Genomic DNA, 20,431 nt, shown 5'->3' with positions numbered 1-20,431 from the left:
ATCAATAAAAATAAAAATGTTGTAGTACATAAACAATATTAAAAATATGAGAAAAATAAATATGAAGTGAGATTAGTAAGAAGTGCTTTAAAAACATGATATTTATGTAAATGTATAATAGGTAGTCACTCGTGATTGTGAGACTGGAAACATGCATCACTGTGTATTTTGTTTAAACCTCTGCCCCATGACGTAAAGCACTATTCAAGGCCAATTGCAGGATTAGTTTTACGTCCCTTGTAAGATGAATTCACTCATATGAGATTTTTAACAAAGTAATTTTGTTGATGATCAATCACAAGATATGAAAATTTCATTAAAGAACCAGTTGTCTATGATATCAGGAAGCCTAGTTGAAGGGCTTCAAATTTAGACCTTAATCGGCACAAAGGGCCGTTGAGCGTGAGGAAACTCTATCGTGCCACGGGACCTCGCTTTTAAGTAAAGGTCTACCGGGTAATCCGAAAGAGACCCGTAACTTTCACTTCAATGTGACGAGCGCTTGGCGAAGGAACAGATGCTACCTACTTTTTGTTATCGACTAATATTTGTCGCAACCAGGGCATGAAGGGAATCATATCCAGAAGAATAAAAATCTCATTTTTAGAGTAGACGAAAAGTAAAGATGCAAATCAATTAATACATACACCATCTGTTCCTAGAAGAATTGCGATTTTAGTTCAAGTATAGGACTTTCTCTCTCAGGGTATGGGTAATCACTTAGCCTGCAATAAGTGTTTCTAAAAGCCATTTTTAAGGTGCTATGTCATAAAATTGAACTTCCCCGCAGAATCTGCCTTATATAAATAAAATCTAACAGATATTGATTATGGCCTCAACTTGTCCCTTTCTTCAATTTAATTAATATTCTTGTTAGCATTATTTGTTTTCCTTCAATATTCATATTCAGTGTATATATTATTACTTCCGACTAAAATAAAGTAACAGTGATCCACAATGTGGCTATAAATATCTTGAGAATGAGAATTATCCCAGCAGAAAACACATTTTCAGTGTGCGTCAAGATAATGTCCAAGAATCTCCATTTACTTCAATTTTTTAAGAATCTCCATACTGCCAGTGTGGAACCGCAATAATTTCAAAATGAGAAATAAAGCAACAGTCTTCTAGAATTAGTCTACTCAATATCCCGTTTGAAAAAATTCTTGAATTTTAGAATTGTAAGAGAAATTTCAAAATATCACAAAGATAGGAAAACATTACACAGAGGAAAGGGACTTTTTATTGGCGAGTCAGAATAAGGAGATATACATTAAAATAATTACAGGTATCTTTAGTGGAAACATTGCAACAGAGGTGAGCGCTCTGGTTCATGAATTCTCAACATACACGAATGTCCTGAATAACGTATTGATAGAGATCTATGTTACGTAAAATTCACCAGTAAAAATTGTTAAAACATTTCACGTATAAATAACAAATGAATATAAATTATGATAAAAATTTCGAAGAGAAAGCATGTGATTAAGAAACTGTTGATTTGTAAACTTTTGATTGGAGGGTGTGTGTCCTTTGTAGGTGTATATATTTCACTCTTACTTACAGTCTTGGCATCATCACGACTTGGATCCTCCATGAAGATGGACGGCCGAGTCTTTCGACTCATTTTGATATTCTGCCTTTTTATTGTACAGGCGAAAGCACACGAAGATGAGGTAAGCTAAAGTAGAGCATACTATACTTTTAGTGGTAGAAAGTCAATGCATACATCCTCTTTGTCTTTCCACATCACAATTGTAGTTTACATTACCTCTGAATGAATTGTAATGAAATGACCAAATATGACTTGTTATCCCCTGAAAACTGATCTTATACATTGTCATTCCCATTAACAGAGGGAATATCGCGTAGCAATTGTGACATCTTGGTTGTGAGGGCTTTTGGGGTATTGAAAACATGTGGACTTATTCCAGTGTGTCCTTTATGTTTTGAGATTACAGATTTCACAGATTTAATAATTTTTCATGCATTGTATATAGGTGGGTTAATGTATTCTATAACTATCTTATAGATTGTTTTAGAGTGATAAGTCAGAAGTATTCAATTTCTTAAGGCAACATTCCTTGATCATTTCGTACCAAATCACTAGAAGTTAATAATACATGTCATGATGAGAATATTACTTGGGTCGTATTTTGACTGACATATTTCATATCATTTTTTTTTGGCCTTTTTCTTGTATAATAAAATTGACTACGGAATATTCCGCCCACCTGATCAATACCTAGGGATCACGGCGGATATGACCGGTAGACAGGGGATGCTCACTCCTCCTAGGCACCTGATCCTCACTCCTCCGAGGTACTTGATCCCATCATTGGAATTTACAGGGGACCCTTTTCATTTTTTTTGTATTGTTTGTAGTTTTTTGGAGACCTATAACTGTTCGTTATCTTCACCTTTTTCATTATATACCGCCAACCACTATCACGAAAGAATTTGATAGATGTGGTATCTAGATTAACCCCAAATGTAAGATTATTTTTAAAGAAACGAAACGGACGTGAAATAAAGATATAACCAAATTAATTTTCAGAAAATTGAACGGAATCAAGACCCTCTTAAGAACTGCACGTGCATGAGATCGGATAGTGAGTGCAAACTGATCAAGAACAAGTGTGAAGATGAGGTTTGTTCAGGTAAGTTTTCTTTGATTGATTGATTCATTGGAAGATAATTCTACAGCCTGTTATTGATATAAGAATATTTGAGCTGGCGTTTAACCTTTTTGTCAAAGGAAATACACACATTTATTTATGTGTTCAATTCTAGTAACTCCTGTTTGCTTTTGAGAATACGTACGTGCTACAAACTGTTTTCCCATTTCAAAAATTCGTATTTCCCCCAAGGTGAATGTCTTATAATTCTGTATATTCAATTACAATGAACTTACTAATTGAATTTATTTATTTATTTATCCATCTATTCATTGTTGAATTTCATATACGAAGTTTGTCCTAAAATTTGTGAACAATGACGTTTTTGTCAAACTGTACAAATACTTATTGTGTAACAAAATGTTTGTAATAAAAAACCATGTCAGAATAGTTTGGTTTTGTTTAGATTATTTGAACTTAATATTTTTGTGAGGATTGCGGTCTTTAAAGATTGCAGATAGTGTGTACTGCCCTCAGGGTTAAAATGACGTAAACTTTGAAATAAAGTTTCCGGATTAAAATGATTATTTTCTTCATAAAACAAAGCTTGATAAAAATTAAACGTGTGGCAAATAAAGCGGGTTGTCGTCGTGTGCAATTTAGCAGACATTACAAGAATTTGAAAATCGCCGCCATTTGAGGAAAGTAGGATATCACTATTCATGGCGTTGTTATAAGTTTAGCGCAACATCGGACTACGCTGTGCAGCCTGTGCATACGAAGTATTTATAAATACTGATGACGTTCGTAAATTATTGTATTGTTTTGAATTTAAAAAAAATCAGTTATGGTCTATATATAAATATTATTGACCACACTTTACATTGCATTGTGGCATAATAAAGAAAAATAGGGTGTGTCCACGAATATGTAATAAAAATTCAAAATCCATATTAATTTTTGACGTCATGATGAAATAAGCCTTTCGTCAGACTGGACCGTGCTGTTTGCATATACCAAGTATTTACACCTAGAGTGTTTGTAAAGTAGTGTTTATTGTTTTACTTTTTATACGTTTACCAAATCATGGTCTATATTAAAATATTATCCTACTTGTTTTACAGTGTGGTCATTATTACACAAATTATAGCATTTGTCTATTAACTCTATGTACAACCCTCGTATTTATTCATATACATGTATTGTATTTCAGTAAGGGATGCTTTTGAATGTAAGAGCTGCGGGGGCGGAGACTGTGATTGCGTTTACAGCGTGTTGGAAGACAGAGTTACTGAATTCTGTGTCACAGGTGGGTCAATATGACATCATCTTGCTTTTGTGATAAATATCATTCATGATAGTATAAAGAAATGTGTTTAAATACGTTTACTTATGAAAATTCGACATTATTTTCAATACTGGCAAATAAGAATTTAATTATTTATGTCTTTAAAGTTGTTCGTTCTTGAGCTTTTGGAGCAGATTTTTATCTTGACCTCTATTCAAATAATTCTGCATAATGTTTTTGTTCTTACAATAAATTTGGATTCTAAAATGCTAGTCAAACTATATTCAGTTAAAACCCCATGATTAAAATCCATACCGAAAGCATTAAGTGAGGAACTATATTTTGTGGCGGAATGTTATTTTAGAAGAAAATGATCAATTTTCTGTTTCAAAGTATTTACAAAATTGTTAAGTTTGGATTCCTTTTTTTAAATGCAGCTTTCACACAGAGTTATTTTGTGCAGTGAAATGTTTTGCTGCTCCTAACCTATATATCAAATTAACTGTCACGAATTCTATCATCATACAATATATTTGCTATATTTGTCAAATACCACGGTATTTGACAAATATAGCAAATATATTGTAAAAGTCCTGGAAAAAAATGGCCCAATTTAAGCTTCAAATTCACACTATTTTAGTAATATCAAAAAATTAATATCACAGACCCCCACTTTTAATTTTCTTTTCTGAATATGTAATTTTAAACATTTTACTTTTAAATGATTTATTACTTGATAATTTTTTAATGCCAGGAAAATGACATTTTTTGAGTGCAGAAAGGTCAAATACTTGACTATGCAAAGTAATTTGAAATTTTTTTGGTTGTCACAAATTTTATTGTGACTATTTAAGATGACAAAAGACTGTGTTTGTTCCCATAATTTATTTGGATAAAAAATATTAGAGGAAAAACTTTTTAAAAATTAATTTGTGTGAAAGACGTAATTACAGTGCAAAATGGTCGTATTAAATGCTCCTTAGTGCCAAAAGAAGCGCACTGACCCCCTTTTTTGATTTTAATAAAGCTATGTGTGTAGATTCTAAAAGTATACTTGATAAAAATTTCTCAATACTTTTGATAACAGGATCCAACCTCCGTAAGTGTAACATTTTAAGCAATTTTGTAAAAATATGTCTTATACTTTTGTATTAATATCATATGATCCTGTTGTTAGGAAAATTCAATATTTTATGACGGTTAGATGTTGTTTATGTTATATTTAAATAACACTATTGAGAGCTATATTAATTAATATTATTGTTTACTACCGATAGAAGGAGAGGGGGCAGAAAAGAAACGAAGTCTAAAGAAATTCATTAAAAAAATTAAGAAAAAGATCAAGAAAACTTTCAAGAAGTTGAAACGCCTTTTCCGAAAAAGAAAAAAATAGAAGACAACGGAATAGAAAAAACAACAAAGGAGGAAGAAAACCGAAAGCCCGGAGAGGCAAACTGAGGAAAAGACAGAGAAAACCGAGGCAGAGAAAGTCATGGCTGAGAAAGAAGAAACCCGAGGATTGCGATTAGGGAATAGCAGTCCTGGAGAAGATGGTTTCCTAACGGTTGACGACACGACCATCAATCGAAACAAAAATGAACATGATTGAATAAAATCAATTTTTAAAACAAATCTTCTTTTGTCTAGGACTCATTTCTGTAATTCACCACTTGAAACATACTTGTTTAATCTGAATTTGGCAAATTTAGAAATATCATAATGGTTGCCAAAAAAGGGAAAATGTAATTTTCAGCGAATATTATTTGATTTTCCAAAAGAAAAGTCTACCATAATCCTTACGAAAAAAGAGTATACAAATAATGATATGCTATAACATAATCATATATTAACTTACCATACGTGTAGGCCCAACGGAAAATTCATTCTACCGAGGGTTGTTTGACGACATACTGAGTATCCAGAGTGACTACTTAAAGACCTGAGATCAGTCCTTAGTACATGAAGATTATAGTTTCCAGTTGCCAGGTCCATAAAAAATAAATCTTCAAAACAAATTGAAAAATAAAATTGACTTATGTTTTCATATTTTATATTTGTACCTCCATGTAACTCAGAATGTCAACAAGGCTACGTCATTGCTCTATAAACCGAATCGGGTGCAATGATTTGTAATACACAAAAGAAACTAGAACATAGACATTCAAACAGACAATTACATTATGAGTGCATTTTCATATGGAAGATCGATGAATAATTTGAAATAATTTAACGAATAAAATTATTACAAATATTATTTACAAACATAACAAATCTAATTTTTTAAAGGTACTCTTTTTTTTATTGCATTACGCACTAATTTTAGCAGTTTATTTGTTCTGTAGCTTAAGACAACCAAAGGGAAAGTGAACAAGAGCCCCATGGGCTACAACGCTCACCTGAGTAACTTTGACCCTCCTTTTTTATCAGCAGAATTTCCAAATAGATTCCTATATAAAATTAAGATAATATATTATGGTCCTGCTCTATCCTTAGCCCCACTCTTTCCTCTTCAGGTGTCATGACTTGAACAAGCTTGAATCTGAAGATGCTTCCATATATATGACTAATTATGGCTTTGCTGTTCTGAAGAAGAAGAAGACTTTAAGATTTTTCCTATTTACTCTTATTTAAAACTTGGATTAGCCTTTGTATTCTCATCCTATCCCTGGGGTCATGATTTGATCAAATTAGAATCTACACTACCTGAAGATGTTTCGGTATAAATATAACTTATCATGGCTTTGCTGTTCTTGAGGAAAATAATGTACATGTACTCCTGAGGAAAACTCTTGTCGTCCATGGCGGCCCCACCCAACTCTCCGGTGTCATGATTTGAACAAAATTGAATCTACACTACCTGAGGATGCTTCCATATAAATATGATTAACCATAACATTGTTGTTCTTGAAAAGAAGAATTTTAAAGATTTTTCCTAGGTAATTTAATGTAAAATTTTGATCGCCGAAAGACAAAAGTGGCCCCACCTACCCCAGGGGGTCATGATTTGGACATTATCTGAGGACGCTTGCATATAAATATGACTAATCAATAATCATTACTTCGCTGTTCTTAAAAAGAAGAGTTTTAAAGATTTTTTTCCCTATTTTACCCGTGTATAACTTCGATCACCCGTAGTGGCCCCTCCACAATAACCAGAGATTTGAACAAACCTGAGCCTACGTAACAAGTCTATAAATGTTTCCATATAAATGTGACTGTTAATGACTTTGCTGTTCTTGAGAAAAAGATTTTTAAAGATTTGTTCTATTTATACTCATATAATTTTGATCGCCCATAATGGCCCCACCCTATCCCAGGGGTTAGAACAGTGCGACATTTAACTCCGGACACGACATTGTCCAGACTTTTTACTACCATTTCTAATTGTGATGTCCAAAAATAAATTATAGCACTTGGTGGGATTTCTTAGCAGTATCACAAAATCTCATTTTGAACTCACAAACATCTCTTTTTTTAAAGATATGAAGTCCTAAAAGTCAGAATCCCATGGGAGAATGGTGGGATTTTTAGTCCTAATTACAACTATCCCACCTTTCTCCCATGGGAGAAAAAGTGTCAGATGGGATATTTTCTCCCATTGGGATTTTTTCTCCCACAAATTTGCTCAAATGGGATAAATCCCACGGATATTGACTATGAGTCATTTTCTCCCATACATTGTTAAACATGGGGTATATCCCATAGATTATGATGAGTGAGATATCATTATCATAATCTATGGGATATACCCCATGTTTAACAATGTATGGGAGAAAATGACTCATCGTCAATATCCGTGGGATTTATCCCATTTGAGCAAATTTGTGGGAGAAAAAATTCCAATGAGAGAAAATATCCCATCTGACACTTTTTCTCCCATGGGAGAAAGGTGGGATAGTTGTAATTAGGACTAATTAGGCATGTAAATTAATGTTTTCGAAGGAAAATCCAAGAAATGCTTGGACATGATGACACTACAGTACCTGGCAAGGATAAGAGGCACATAGGACTATCAACTCCATTCTAAAGTGGACTGTACTACAAAAAGGTGTCTTGTGTCGGGGTTTCTTTTCATTTCTCTACCATTTTAGTCAATTAAATAAAGCAACAATATAGAATGGTAGAGGTCATATGGTGAATATTCCTTGTCAGCTATTAGAAGTTAGAGAAAACTTGACAGGACTAATCAGCTATCCGATCGAGGCAATCATTTGAAATTTTTCAAAATCACACTTAAATATTTTTAGCATTCACAGTCAATGAAGGTGAGTCTACCCTACCTACATGTATAATGGATTCCTAAACTTCATAAAATCCTTACAAAGATACATCGCATGGGTCCAGTAAATGCTCTACCAAGCACCCATCTTTACTCTACACAACACTTTTAACTGCTGTAAAGGAGAAATTTCAAACGCACTGTGCAACAGCATATTCTAGAAGTGGTGCAAATCAAGTGTGGTTCTCAAAATCTCCAAAGAACTTTTAGAAAATTTAATTCATAAATTTTTCAACAGTTGGTAATAACAAAAGGTATAACATTTTTTAAACTTTACATAACCACTCCTTAAGATAAATTAAAAACCAAGCATTCTGAAATCAGAGAGAACTGCTTCTTCAACAAAAATGGAAGTCGGAAATTTTCCCTGTCTTGTGATTTGTCATCTACAAAATTACTTTGCTAAAACTACTCTGATTCTACACATAAGCACTATGAAATTGATATTTAAAAGATGATGTAGTTCCTGATTGACAACATCTATATAAACTTTGGAGATCAGGTCTTTCAACAAACTGTTGGAATTCGGATGGGCACTATTGTGCCCCTTCATGAGCCGACCTTTTTTTTTTTTTAATATTTCTATGAAGTAAAATTTATTCAAAAACTTCTACATGAGAAGAAAACACTTGCTATGGCCATCAACTCGACATTCAGATATATCGAGTACGATCAATTTTTAAACCGATGCAGGCTGCTGACAGATAAGTCGATGTTAGAGGGATTTTAACACTCTTGTTTTAAAGTCAGCATTTCGTAAATTCCATTGTCGTTATAATATCCTTAGTCTTCCAGGCTGGATATACAGATATAAGCGGTCTATTAAATGTCAAAAGTTGGATACAGATAAAGCAAGTATCACATTGCAAACTTAATGAAAAAAAAATCATGGAGCTCACAACTGGTGTGTATCAGCTGAAAACGGCAAAATCATACTCGTCTGAACATTTATAGCTGATGGATTATTTTAAGTTCTCGTAATCAATGAGGTTCTTAACATTATCAGTATGACATCATTCATTAACCTTTGATCAACATTGGACCTAACACCATTTCGTTTTAAAACTTGTTAAAAAATAAACCTGCATCTGATATTGAAATATGTTCAGTATTCAGTATTTGAAATAAATATTAAAATGCTGAAACCCTCATAAAAGTATCATTTTCATCCAGGTACATGAAGCAATTTATTTATAATCTTAATGCAATCTTCTTACCTACAGGACATGTATGTAGTCGCATGACTAAATTTACATATTTTGTATCAGATTTAGAGTTAATGATATTTTGCAGAATAAAAATTCACAACTTATATTTTGTTTGTTTAATGTAAAAAATGTAAAGTCACTTAGGTAAACCCTGTCTTGTTCGGGTTTTTATTCTCTTTTTTGGGAGGGGTGAGTTAATTATATTAGAGGTCTTGGTAATTCGTACAAACGCCGAGGCTTATAAAAATAAGCATAACAACGAGCTCGAATCGATTTTTGATCCCCCAAATATCTCCAAAAAAGTTTGATGTAGTACGAGACTAGGCTTTGTTGTCAGGCTTTATGTTATTGACCCTAGAGAGCAGAAAGTAGTACAATCTGCAATTAGTTTAGGCACTGTCAAATTACTGGAGTTTGAATAAAAGTCATTTATTACAAAGATTCACTATGTGAAAACCCCCAAAAATGTTAGAATCTTGTGTATAAATCAATAAAAATAAAAATGTTGTAGTACATAAACAATATTAAAAATATGAGAAAAATAAATATGAAGTGAGATTAGTAAGAAGTGCTTTTAAAACATGATATTTATGTAAATGTATATTAGGTAGTCACTCGTGATTGTGAGACTGGAAACATGCATCACTGTGTATTTTGTTTAAACCTCTGCCCCATGTCGTAAAGCACTATTCAAAGCCAATTGCAGGATTAATTGTAGTTTTACGTCCCTTGTAAGATGAATTCACTCATATGAGATTTTTAACAAAGTAATTTTGTTGATGATCAATCACAAGATATGAAAATTTCCGAGTTCCAATTTTATTAAAGAACCAGTTGTCTATGATATCAGAAAGCCTAGTTGAAGGGCTTCAAATTTAGACCTTAATCGGCACAAAGGGCCGTTGAGCGTGAGGGATCTTTATCGTGCCAACGCCTGTCGAGAAATGGGGCCTCGCTTTTAAGTAAAGGTCTAATCCGAAGGACCCAAACTTTCACTTCAATGTGCCGAGCGCTTAGCGAAGGAACTGTTGCTACCTACTTTTTGTTATCGATTAATATTTTTCGCAACCCGGGCACAAAGGGAATCATATACAGAGGAATAAAAATCTCTCTTAAACTTGGACAAGTAGACGAAAAGTAAAAATACAAATCAATTAATATATACCATCTGTTCCTAGAAAGGTTGCAATTTTAGTTCGAATCTAGGACTTTCTCTCTCAGGACGTTGGGTAATCACTTAGCCTGCAATTAATGTTTCTAAAAGCCATTTTTAATTAAGGTTCTATGTCATATAAATGAACATCTCCGCTGAATCTGCCCATATATAAATAAAATCAAACAAATGTTATTGATTATGGCCTCATTTTGTCCCTTCTTCAATTTTATTCATATGTGCATTAATTGTTTTTTCTTCAAGCAAACTCTCTGAAGCCTAGGCTGTGCTAAAACATGGAAGGAGTAGTACTAGAAACCACCCCTTCCGGCAGAATTAAAGAAAGTATTTTTGTTAGATTATCAGGCAAACATTCCTATCAGGAGTATATTCAATGTTCAGTGTGTTTAATGTATTCAATATTCATATTCAATGTGTAAATTATTACTTCCAAAGTTAAAATAAAGTAACAGTGATCCTCGATGTGGATATAAATATCTTGAGAATGAGAACTATACCGGCAAAAAGCAGATTTTTAGTGTGCATGAAGAAAATGTCCGATAATCTTCATTTACTTCATTTTTTAAGAACCTCCTTAATGCCAGTGTGGAACTGCAATAATTAATTTCAAGAGGGGAAATAAAGCATGTCTTCTAGAATTAATCTACTCAATATCCCCTTTAAAAAAAATCTTGAATTTTAGAATTATGAGAGAAATTTCAAAATATCACAAAGATGGGAAAAAATTACACAGAGGAAAGGGAACTTTTATTTGCTATTCAGAATGAGGCAATATACATTAAAACGAAGAAGTATATTTATTGGAAACATTGCAACAGAGGTGAGCGCTCTGGTTCATGAATTCTCAACATACACGTATGCCCTTAATAACGTATTGATAGAGATCTATGTTACGTAAAAAGTAAAAATTGTTAAATTATTCTCCGTATAAATAAGACATAAAATACATTATGATAAAAATTTCGAAGAGAAGGCATGTGATTAAGAAACTGTTGATTTGTAAAGTTTTGATTGGAAGATGTGCATCCTTTGTAGGTGTATATATTTCACTCTTACTAACAGTCTTAGCATCATCACGACTTGGATCCTCCATGAAGATGGACAGCCGAGTCTTTGGTCTCATTTTGATACTCTGTCTTTTCATTGAACAGGCGAAAGCACAAAAAGATGAGGTAAGCTAAAGTAGAGCATACTATACTTGTAGTGGTAGAAAGTCAATGCATACATCCTCTTTGGCTTTCCACATCAACAGTTGTAATTTACATTACCTCTGATTGGATTGTAATGAAATGACCAAATATGACTCATTATCCACTGAAAACTGACCATATACATTGTCATTCCCATTAACAGAGGGAATATCGCGTAGCAATTGTGACATCTTGGTTGTGAGGGCTTGTGGGGTATTGAAAACATCGGTTTGTGGACTTATTCCAATGTGTCCTTTAAGTTTGAGATTACAGATTACACAGATTCAATAATTTTTCATGCATTGGATATCGGTGGGTTAATGTATTCTATAATTATCTTAGATTGTTTTAGAGTGATAAGTCAGAAGTATTCAATTTCTTAAGGCAACATTCCTGGATCATTTCGTACCAAATCACTAGAAGTTAATAATACATGTCATGATGAGAATATTACTTGGGTCGTATTTTGACTGACATATTTCATATCATTTTTTGGCCTTTGTTTTTATATAATAAAATTGACTACGGAATATTCCGCCCACCTGATCAATACCTAGGGATCACGGCGGATATGACCGGTAGACAGGGGATGCTCACTCCTCCTAGGCACCTGATCCTCACTCCTCCGAGGTACTTGATCCCATCATTGGAATTTACAGGGGGCCCTTTTCATTTTTTTGTATTGCTTGTAGTTTTTTGAGACCTATAACTGTTCATTATCTTCACCTTTTTCATTATATACCGCCAACCACTATCACATAAGAATTTGACAGATGTGGTATCTAGATTAACTCCAAATTTAAGATTATTTTTAATAAAAACGAAACGGACATGAAATAAAGATATAACCAAATTAATTTTCAGAAAATTGAACAGAGTCAAGACCCTCTTAAGAACTGCACGTGCATGAAATCGGATAGTGAGTGCAAACTGATCAAGAACAAGTGTGAAGATGAGGTTTGTTCACGTAAGATTTTTTTTGATTGATTCATTGGAACATAATTCTACAGTTATTGAAATAAGAATATTTGAGCTTGAGTTTAACCTTTTTTTTCAAAGGAAATATACATATTTATTTATGTGGTCAATTCTAGTAATATTTCTGTTTGCTTTTGTGAATACGTACGTGCTACAAATTGTCTTGCCATTTCAAAAATTCATATTTCCTCCTAGATGTATATCTAATAATTCTATAAATTTAATTACAATAAATTTACTAATTGAATTTATTTATTTATTTATCTATCTATTATTCATATACAATGTATACGGTTTGTCCATTAAGTTCGTGGAAAATGACGTTTTTGTCACACTGAATGGTCATACATATACTTATTGTATGCCATAATATTTGTTATGAAATCAAAGTCAGAATAATTTGGTTTTGATTGTTTGAACTTAATATTTTTGTGAGGATTGCGGTCTTTAAAGATTGCAGATAGTGTGTACTGCCCAGGGTTAAAATGACGTTAACTCTGAAATAAAGTTTAAAATGGTTATTTTCTTCATAAAACAAGTCAAAACTTGATAAAAATTAAAAGTGTCGCACATAAAGGGGTTGCCGTCTTCTTTGATATCTTTTAGCATTGCTTATTAGGCAGATAGTGAAAATATTAGTAAAAAACCCGTTAGAAATAGGTTCAAAAATTGACAGAATACGCGACGTCGATCATCCGAACGGAACAGCGTCCGATCATAAAAGTGCGTTATAATAACGGTTGAAACGACGTCAGAGACAACATGATTATTCAAACAATTGTAATTATTGGAATATATTTAGTTCATTAATTTTAAATTCGAATATTCGAATTTTTCAAGGGTGTGTACAATTTAGGAGACATTAATTACAAGATTTAGAAAACCGCCGCCATTTGATGAAAGTAGGATATGGGTGAATTAAAAAAAAATGACCACCAAACTGAATTTTTTTTGGCAAAATTCAACTACTTATGACATATTTTTCACTTATATCATCATATTGCAAATGCATTCTAGTTTAAAATCCTGAAGTGGTAATAGAATAGACAATTGGATTAAAAAGTTTCAGAATTTTTATTAGTAAAATTTCCTTTGAAAAAAGAAAATATCATTACACCTTAAAAGACTTTTTAAAATACATAATCACAAGAAATTATAGTTTTTTATGCTTCAAAATGGTAAAAGGGGTATAAATGATTAAATTTAGACCTTGACTGAGTATCTTCTCTTGTACATGTGACAAAAAATTGGCTTTTTGACTGTTATTTTACATTATTTTTTCAATTCTGGTTTGAAAAGTTTTAATGTGAAAAAAAATATGTAGCAATAAAATTCCCCAAAATTCACTTTTTTGTCCGTTCAAGTCAATTCTTTAAATCTAAGCCAAAAAAAAAATTGTTATATACGAGTTCTCTTACAAAAAATACTAGATTTTGAAGTGACCCTATGTTACATTATTGTGTTGCACTCCTGACATTTGATGTGTATTTTATTTAACATTGTTTTAAAAATTATAACACACAATAACCCATTCTTACTTTGTAAATCAATTTGTTGTGTTGATATTTTTCATTGTTTACAGCAGGTTTTTCATATTTTGAAGACCTTAAAACATGATTATTTGCAAAGTGTAATATATATAAATTGTATATAAAATATATGTAAAATGATGAAAACTATTCCCTGAATTGACTGTAAAATTTCTGCAATTTGTTGATAGACATAGTGTTTTGAACATCAAATAGTATCAAGCATTTTTTTCAACTTATTTTTTAGTAAAGATAGTTAAAAAGCATCGGTAATTATGAAGCAGTTTTGTTGCACTCCTGACTGCAGTACAGTTTAAAATTAAAACCATAGAACACAAAAATTCATAAAGTGTTGGCAACATCAAGTGGTAATGAAATTGTGCAATACTTATAGTCCAGTACTTCATAATTAAAACAGATGAAAGTATTTAAAATTTGCATTTTATCTGGAATTATACCCTATTTTATGTCAAAAAACTAGCTTAAATGTATATTTAGAAGATAAAATATATTTTAAAGCATATTTTCCTTTAGAAGACAAACACAGTAACCCACCAGAAAAATTCTGCTCATCATTTTTTCTTTATTTTTATTCTTATTGGATGATTTATAATTCTAACATATTTGTTGCACTCCTGACCAAAAGCATTGCGGCCTTTAAAGTAGACTTGTGAATTGAAAATTACATAAGAACTAGTTCTGTTGTTTCAGTGAAGTTGAGGAGGAATTACTTGAATTTTATGACAATGTTTTAGTATGTTTATTTTTAACGTTCATTAAAAAAATCACAAAAAAGATAAAAACACATCTGAATTGATAAAATTGAAAAAGGAAGGATTTTAATAATAAAACTGTCAATAATTTAGCATTTAATTATACAAAAAGATCATTACTAATTAATGAATACTTCTAAGCATGAATAGAAGTCTTTTCGTCACACAACTTGAATCTTTAAAAAAATGTGTTGCACTCCTGACCATAGAAATATGGATCTGAAGCACAGACAGAGCCTGTAATTGATAAATCTATTTGGTAAAAATGTTCTTTGTGTCTTTATTTTCCAAAATAAAAATCACAAAATCATATAATGATAGTAGTTTTTTCATGCTTGGGAGCAAAATATCAAATGTTGCACTCCTGACATTTTTGGGTATGCACATATACTTGACTCTCATTAATGCTACCTGTGATTTATATAACATTTTTAAGTTTTAAAATGTATATCAGTTATTATTTTACACTTCCAAAATTCTTTTTTGTCTTAATTTTCTATCAGAATTTTACAATTGATGTTTTTTTGGCAACACTACATTTTTTCTGTTGCACTCCTGACATGGTATAACATTTTTTTAAACATCAGCCATGACCACAACCTGATTAAACAAAAGTTTCAACAGTCCACATTTAAAGCTCAATACTTTGAATATTATCAGGAAAGTCTTTATTTTCAACATGAAGCATTATTTTTTATTTCACAGATCTCCAAAAAATATTGAAATTTCAAAATGTCACAAAAAGGTGTTGCACTCCTGACAATTTTAGCATCATTTTTGGGCATAACTTTTTTGTTAATTGAGATATCAACGAGATATTTGGCAGGCAATTAGACACTATCTAGAGACATATGTTGAGACATAGAAATCTATTTTCATTGCCTGTATTTTTAGTGTGGGTCGATAAATATGCATTTGGTCATTTTTTTTAATTCACCCATATCACTTTTCAGGACGTTGTTATAAGTTTAGCGCAACATCGGACTAAGCTGTGCAGCCTGTGCATTCGAAGTATTTATAAATACTGATGACGTTCGTAAATTATTGTATTGTTCTGAATTAAAAAAAAAAAAAATCAGTTATGGTCTATATATAAATATTATTGCACACACTTTGCTTTGTGGCATAATAGAGAAAAATAGGGTGTGTCCACGAATATGTGATAAAAATTCAAAATCCATATTTTTGACGTTATTATGAAACTAGCTGTTTGTCAGACTGGGCCGTGCGGTTTGCATATACAAAGTATTTACGCATACATCGTTTGTAAAATAATATTGTTTTATTTTTGTTTTATACATTTACTACGAGGGTTGTCCGGAAAAATCGTAGACATCCCGTTTTTCTCGAAAAATAATGCACGCATGGGGCTGAAATTTTCAGCAAATGTTTATTTATCAAATTTCAGTATTTATAATTCTTTTAAAAAAATTGTAGGCAGCAATAAGGATTTTATTATGCTTCAATGTGCACGACCCAAAAATCAGAGCTTTGTCAGGGAATATGCGAGTATTATTTCAAAATAAAAATATTAAATATCAGGGGTTTGGGTAAAAATCATCATATTTTCAATTCACTATTTATAATGTCGTCATTTAGAAAATATCAGGGAATTTGCTAAATTTTTGGCTGTTTTCCAAGACTTTGAAATGGGAAAGTAGTAAACGCAACACACGAAAAATGGCGACGTTTGATAACGTTACGTACGGCGCACCGGAGAGCAGAACAGTTATATGTTGATTGAGTAATGACGCTTTAAGAGAATTTTAAATGATTACAGAAGAAACATACATGTAATATATAAAAATAACACAGATACATTAGAATACAAGTGGAATAGGCATTTTTTAAACGGAAACCTTTTGATCGAGTCCCCCGGTAGATCAAAACGTACAATCAGCTATTGGCAATAACGAAAGGCGCTATCATTGCAGACCGTCGTAAAGAGACTGCCTATAGCTATTTAGATCAGTGAGAGTCCCTCCCCCTCCCCCCCATACAAATTTTCATAAGGGCCCATGTGTGTGCTGCATTGGTCCTTCGATTCTTTGTTTGTTTGTTTGATTTTTTTTTTGGGGGGGGGATAAAGGAGAACTCGAGTGTGTGCATTTGTAAAATTCCCGGAATTTATGTGGGGCTTATCCAACCTTTTAAAGCAAAGATGAACGTGACGGTGCTTTAGACATTTTGACGTTATCATCCGTGCGCCGTAAAGCGATACCACACATAACATAAAATCCCATAATTCCTTTATTTGAGCAGATAACTCTGTGAGATTTGCTATGTATGTTGATGAAAAACGTACTAAAGAGTAGGAAAAATTGTAGAAAGCAGTGTTGATTACTTTTCACTCTTAGACTACTTGTCCACGATTTTACCGGACAACCCTCGTAAATCATGGTCCATATTAAAAATATTATCCTATTTGTTTTACAGTGTTGTCATTATTACAAAAATTATAGTATTTGTCTACGAACTCTATGGACAACCTTCGTATTTATTCATATTTTTCAGTAAGGGATGCTTTTGAATGTACGAGCTGTGGGGGCGGCGACTGTGACTGTGTTTACAGCGTATTGGAAGATAGAGTTGCTGAAATCTGTGTCACAGGTAGGGTAATGTGACATCATTTTGCTATTGTGATAAATGTGATAAATGACAAATTTCATGATAGTAGAAAGAAATAAGTATTTAAATACGATTTATTTAAATACGTTTACTTCTTAAAATTCGACATTATTTTCAATACTGGCAACTAAGAATTTAATTATTTATACCTTTAGTGTTATTAAGCAACTTTGCAAATATGTGTCATACATTTGTATTAATATCATATGATCCTGTTGTTAGGAAAATTCAATATTTTATGATGGTTAGATGTTGAATATGTTATACTTAAATACCACTATCGAGAGCTATATTAATCAATATTATTGTTTACTACCGATAGAAGGAGAGGGAGCAGAAAAGAAACGAAGTCTAAGGAAATTCATTAAAAAAATTAAGAAAAAGATAAAGAAAACTTTCAAGAAGTTGAAACGCTTTTTCCGAAAAAGAAAAAATAGAAGACAACGGAAAAGAAAAAACAACAAAGGAGGAAGAAAACCGAAAGCCCGGAGAGGCAAACTGAGGAAAAGACAGAGAAAACCGAGGCAGAGAAAGTCATGGCTGAGAAAGAAGATTTAATCTGAATTTGGCAAATTTAGAAATATCGTAATTTTATGGTTGAAAGAAAGGAAAATTGTAATTTTCAACGAATATTATTTAATTTTCTAAAAAAAAAAATGTTTACCATAATCCTTACGAAAGAAGAGTACACAAATAATGATATGCTATAACATAATCATTTATTAACTTACCAAACGTGTGGGCCCAACGGAAAATTCATTCTACCGAGGGTTGTTTGAGGACATGCTGAGTATCCAGGGTAACCACTTAAGGACCTGAGATCAGTCCTTACTACATAAAGATTATAGTTTCCAGTCGCCAGGTCCATTAAAAATAAATCTTCAAAACATTTTGAAAAATAAAATTGACTTATGTTTTCATATTTTGTATTTGTACCTCCATGTAATTCAGAATGTCAACAAGGCCACGTCATCGCTATATAATCCGAATCGGGTCTACTGATTTGTAATACACAAAAGAAACAAGAACAAAGACATTCAAACATTATGAGTGCATTTTCATATGGAAGATCGAAGAATAATTTGAAATAATTTAACGAATAAAATTATTACAAACATTATTTACAAACATAACAAATCTAACTTTCTGAAGGCACATTTTTTATTGCATTACGCACTAATTTTAGCGGTTTATTTGTTCTGCAGCTTGAGACAACCAAAGGGAAAATGAACAAGAGTCCCGTGGGCTACAACGCTCACCTGAGTAACTTGACCCTTCTGTTTTTTATCAGCAGAATTTCCAAATATATTCCTATGTAAAATTAAGATAATATATTATGGTCCCGCTCTACCCTTAGCCATACTCTTTCCTCTTCAGGTGTCATGATTTGAACAAGGTTGAATCTGAAGATGTTTCCATATATATGACTAATCATGGTTTTGCTGTTCTGTAAAAAAAAGACTTTAAAAAAATTTTCCTATTTACTCTTATTCAAAACTTTGGATTGGCCTTTGTAGTCCCATCCTATCCCTGGGTCATGATTTGATCGAATTAGAATCTACACTACCTGAAGATGCTTCGGTATAAATATAACTTATCATAGTTTTGCTGTTCTTGAGGAAAAGAATTTTGAAGATTTTCCCGATGTACTCCTTTGAAAAACGTTGGTCGTCCTTAGTGGCCCCACCAAACTCTCCCAGGTCATGATTTGAACAAAATTAAATCAACACTATCTCAGTATGCTTCCATATAAATATGATTAATCATAACATTGTTGTTCTTGAAAAGAAAAATTTTAAAGATTTTTCCTAGGTAATCCAATTTAAAATTTTGATCGCCGAAAGACAAAAATGGCCCCACCCAAACCCCGGGGGTCATGATTTGGACACTATCTGAGGACGCTTCCATATAAATATGACTAATCAATAATCATGACTTTGCTGTTCTTGAAAAGAAGAATTTTAAAGAATTTTCCTTTTTTCCACGCATGTATAACTTCGATCACCCGTAGTGTCCGCACCATAATGCCCGGGGTCAGGATTTGAACAAATCTGAACCTACATAACAAGTATTTAAATGTTTCCACATAATAATAATAATAATAATAATCATGACTTTGCTGTTCTTGAGAAAAAGATTTTTTCAAGATTTCTTCTATTTATACTCATGTAAAATTTTGATCGCCCATTGTGGCCCCACCCTATCGCAGGTGTTGGGATTTGAAAAAAAAAACATAAATCTACACTACCTGACGATGCTTCCAACTAAATATGACTAATCAGGACCATGCTGTTATTGAGAAAAAAGAATATTAAAGATTTTTCCTTTGTAAAACTTTGATCGCCTATAATAGCCCCACCCTTCAGCCGGGGGTCATGATTTAAATATACTTGTATCTACACCGGCCTCTTTAGGGTAATCCCAACTAAATGCGACTAATCATGACCTTGCTGTTATTGAGAAAAAGAATTTAGAGATTTCCGCATGTATTCCTATGTAAAGCTTTGATCGCCCATATTGGTCCCATCCTACCCCAAGGGGTCATGATCTGAACAAATTTGAATCTACACTATGTCAGAAAACTTTCACATAAGTTTCATCTTTTCTGGCCCAGTGGTTTTTGTTAAGAAGATTTTTAAATGACCCCACACAATTTTCACTTTTTCTTAACCATCTCCCCCTTGGAAGAGGATGTGGCCCTTCATTTGAACAAAAATTTAATCCCCTTTACCCAAGGAATCTCTGTGCCAAGTTTGGGTGAAATTG

General features: G+C 32.4%; 1 protein-coding gene across 1 annotated transcript; it reads left to right on the top strand.

The window, feature by feature from the left end:
• Positions 1 to 1,559: 1,559 nt before the first annotated feature.
• Positions 1,560 to 18,524, top strand: LOC133179680 (uncharacterized). The gene is made up of 4 exons (XM_061314379.1): positions 1,560 to 1,676; positions 2,558 to 2,660; positions 17,552 to 17,647; positions 17,988 to 18,524. Exons 1-4 carry the CDS (start codon positions 1,596 to 1,598, stop codon positions 18,221 to 18,223), a joined length of 516 nt encoding a protein of 171 aa, XP_061170363.1. The 5' UTR covers positions 1,560 to 1,595; the 3' UTR covers positions 18,224 to 18,524.
• Positions 18,525 to 20,431: the final 1,907 nt, after the last annotated feature.

The sequence above is a fragment of the Saccostrea echinata genome, unplaced genomic scaffold (assembly GCF_033153115.1).
Source record: "Saccostrea echinata isolate AGI-Se365-2 ecotype Australia unplaced genomic scaffold, CSIRO_AGI_Sech_v1 ptg000001l, whole genome shotgun sequence".
In the NCBI taxonomy this organism is placed as follows: Eukaryota; Metazoa; Mollusca; class Bivalvia; order Ostreida; family Ostreidae; genus Saccostrea; species Saccostrea echinata.
Note: the sequence above shows the minus strand (reverse complement) of the source record. Positions and strands in the feature narration are given on the sequence as shown.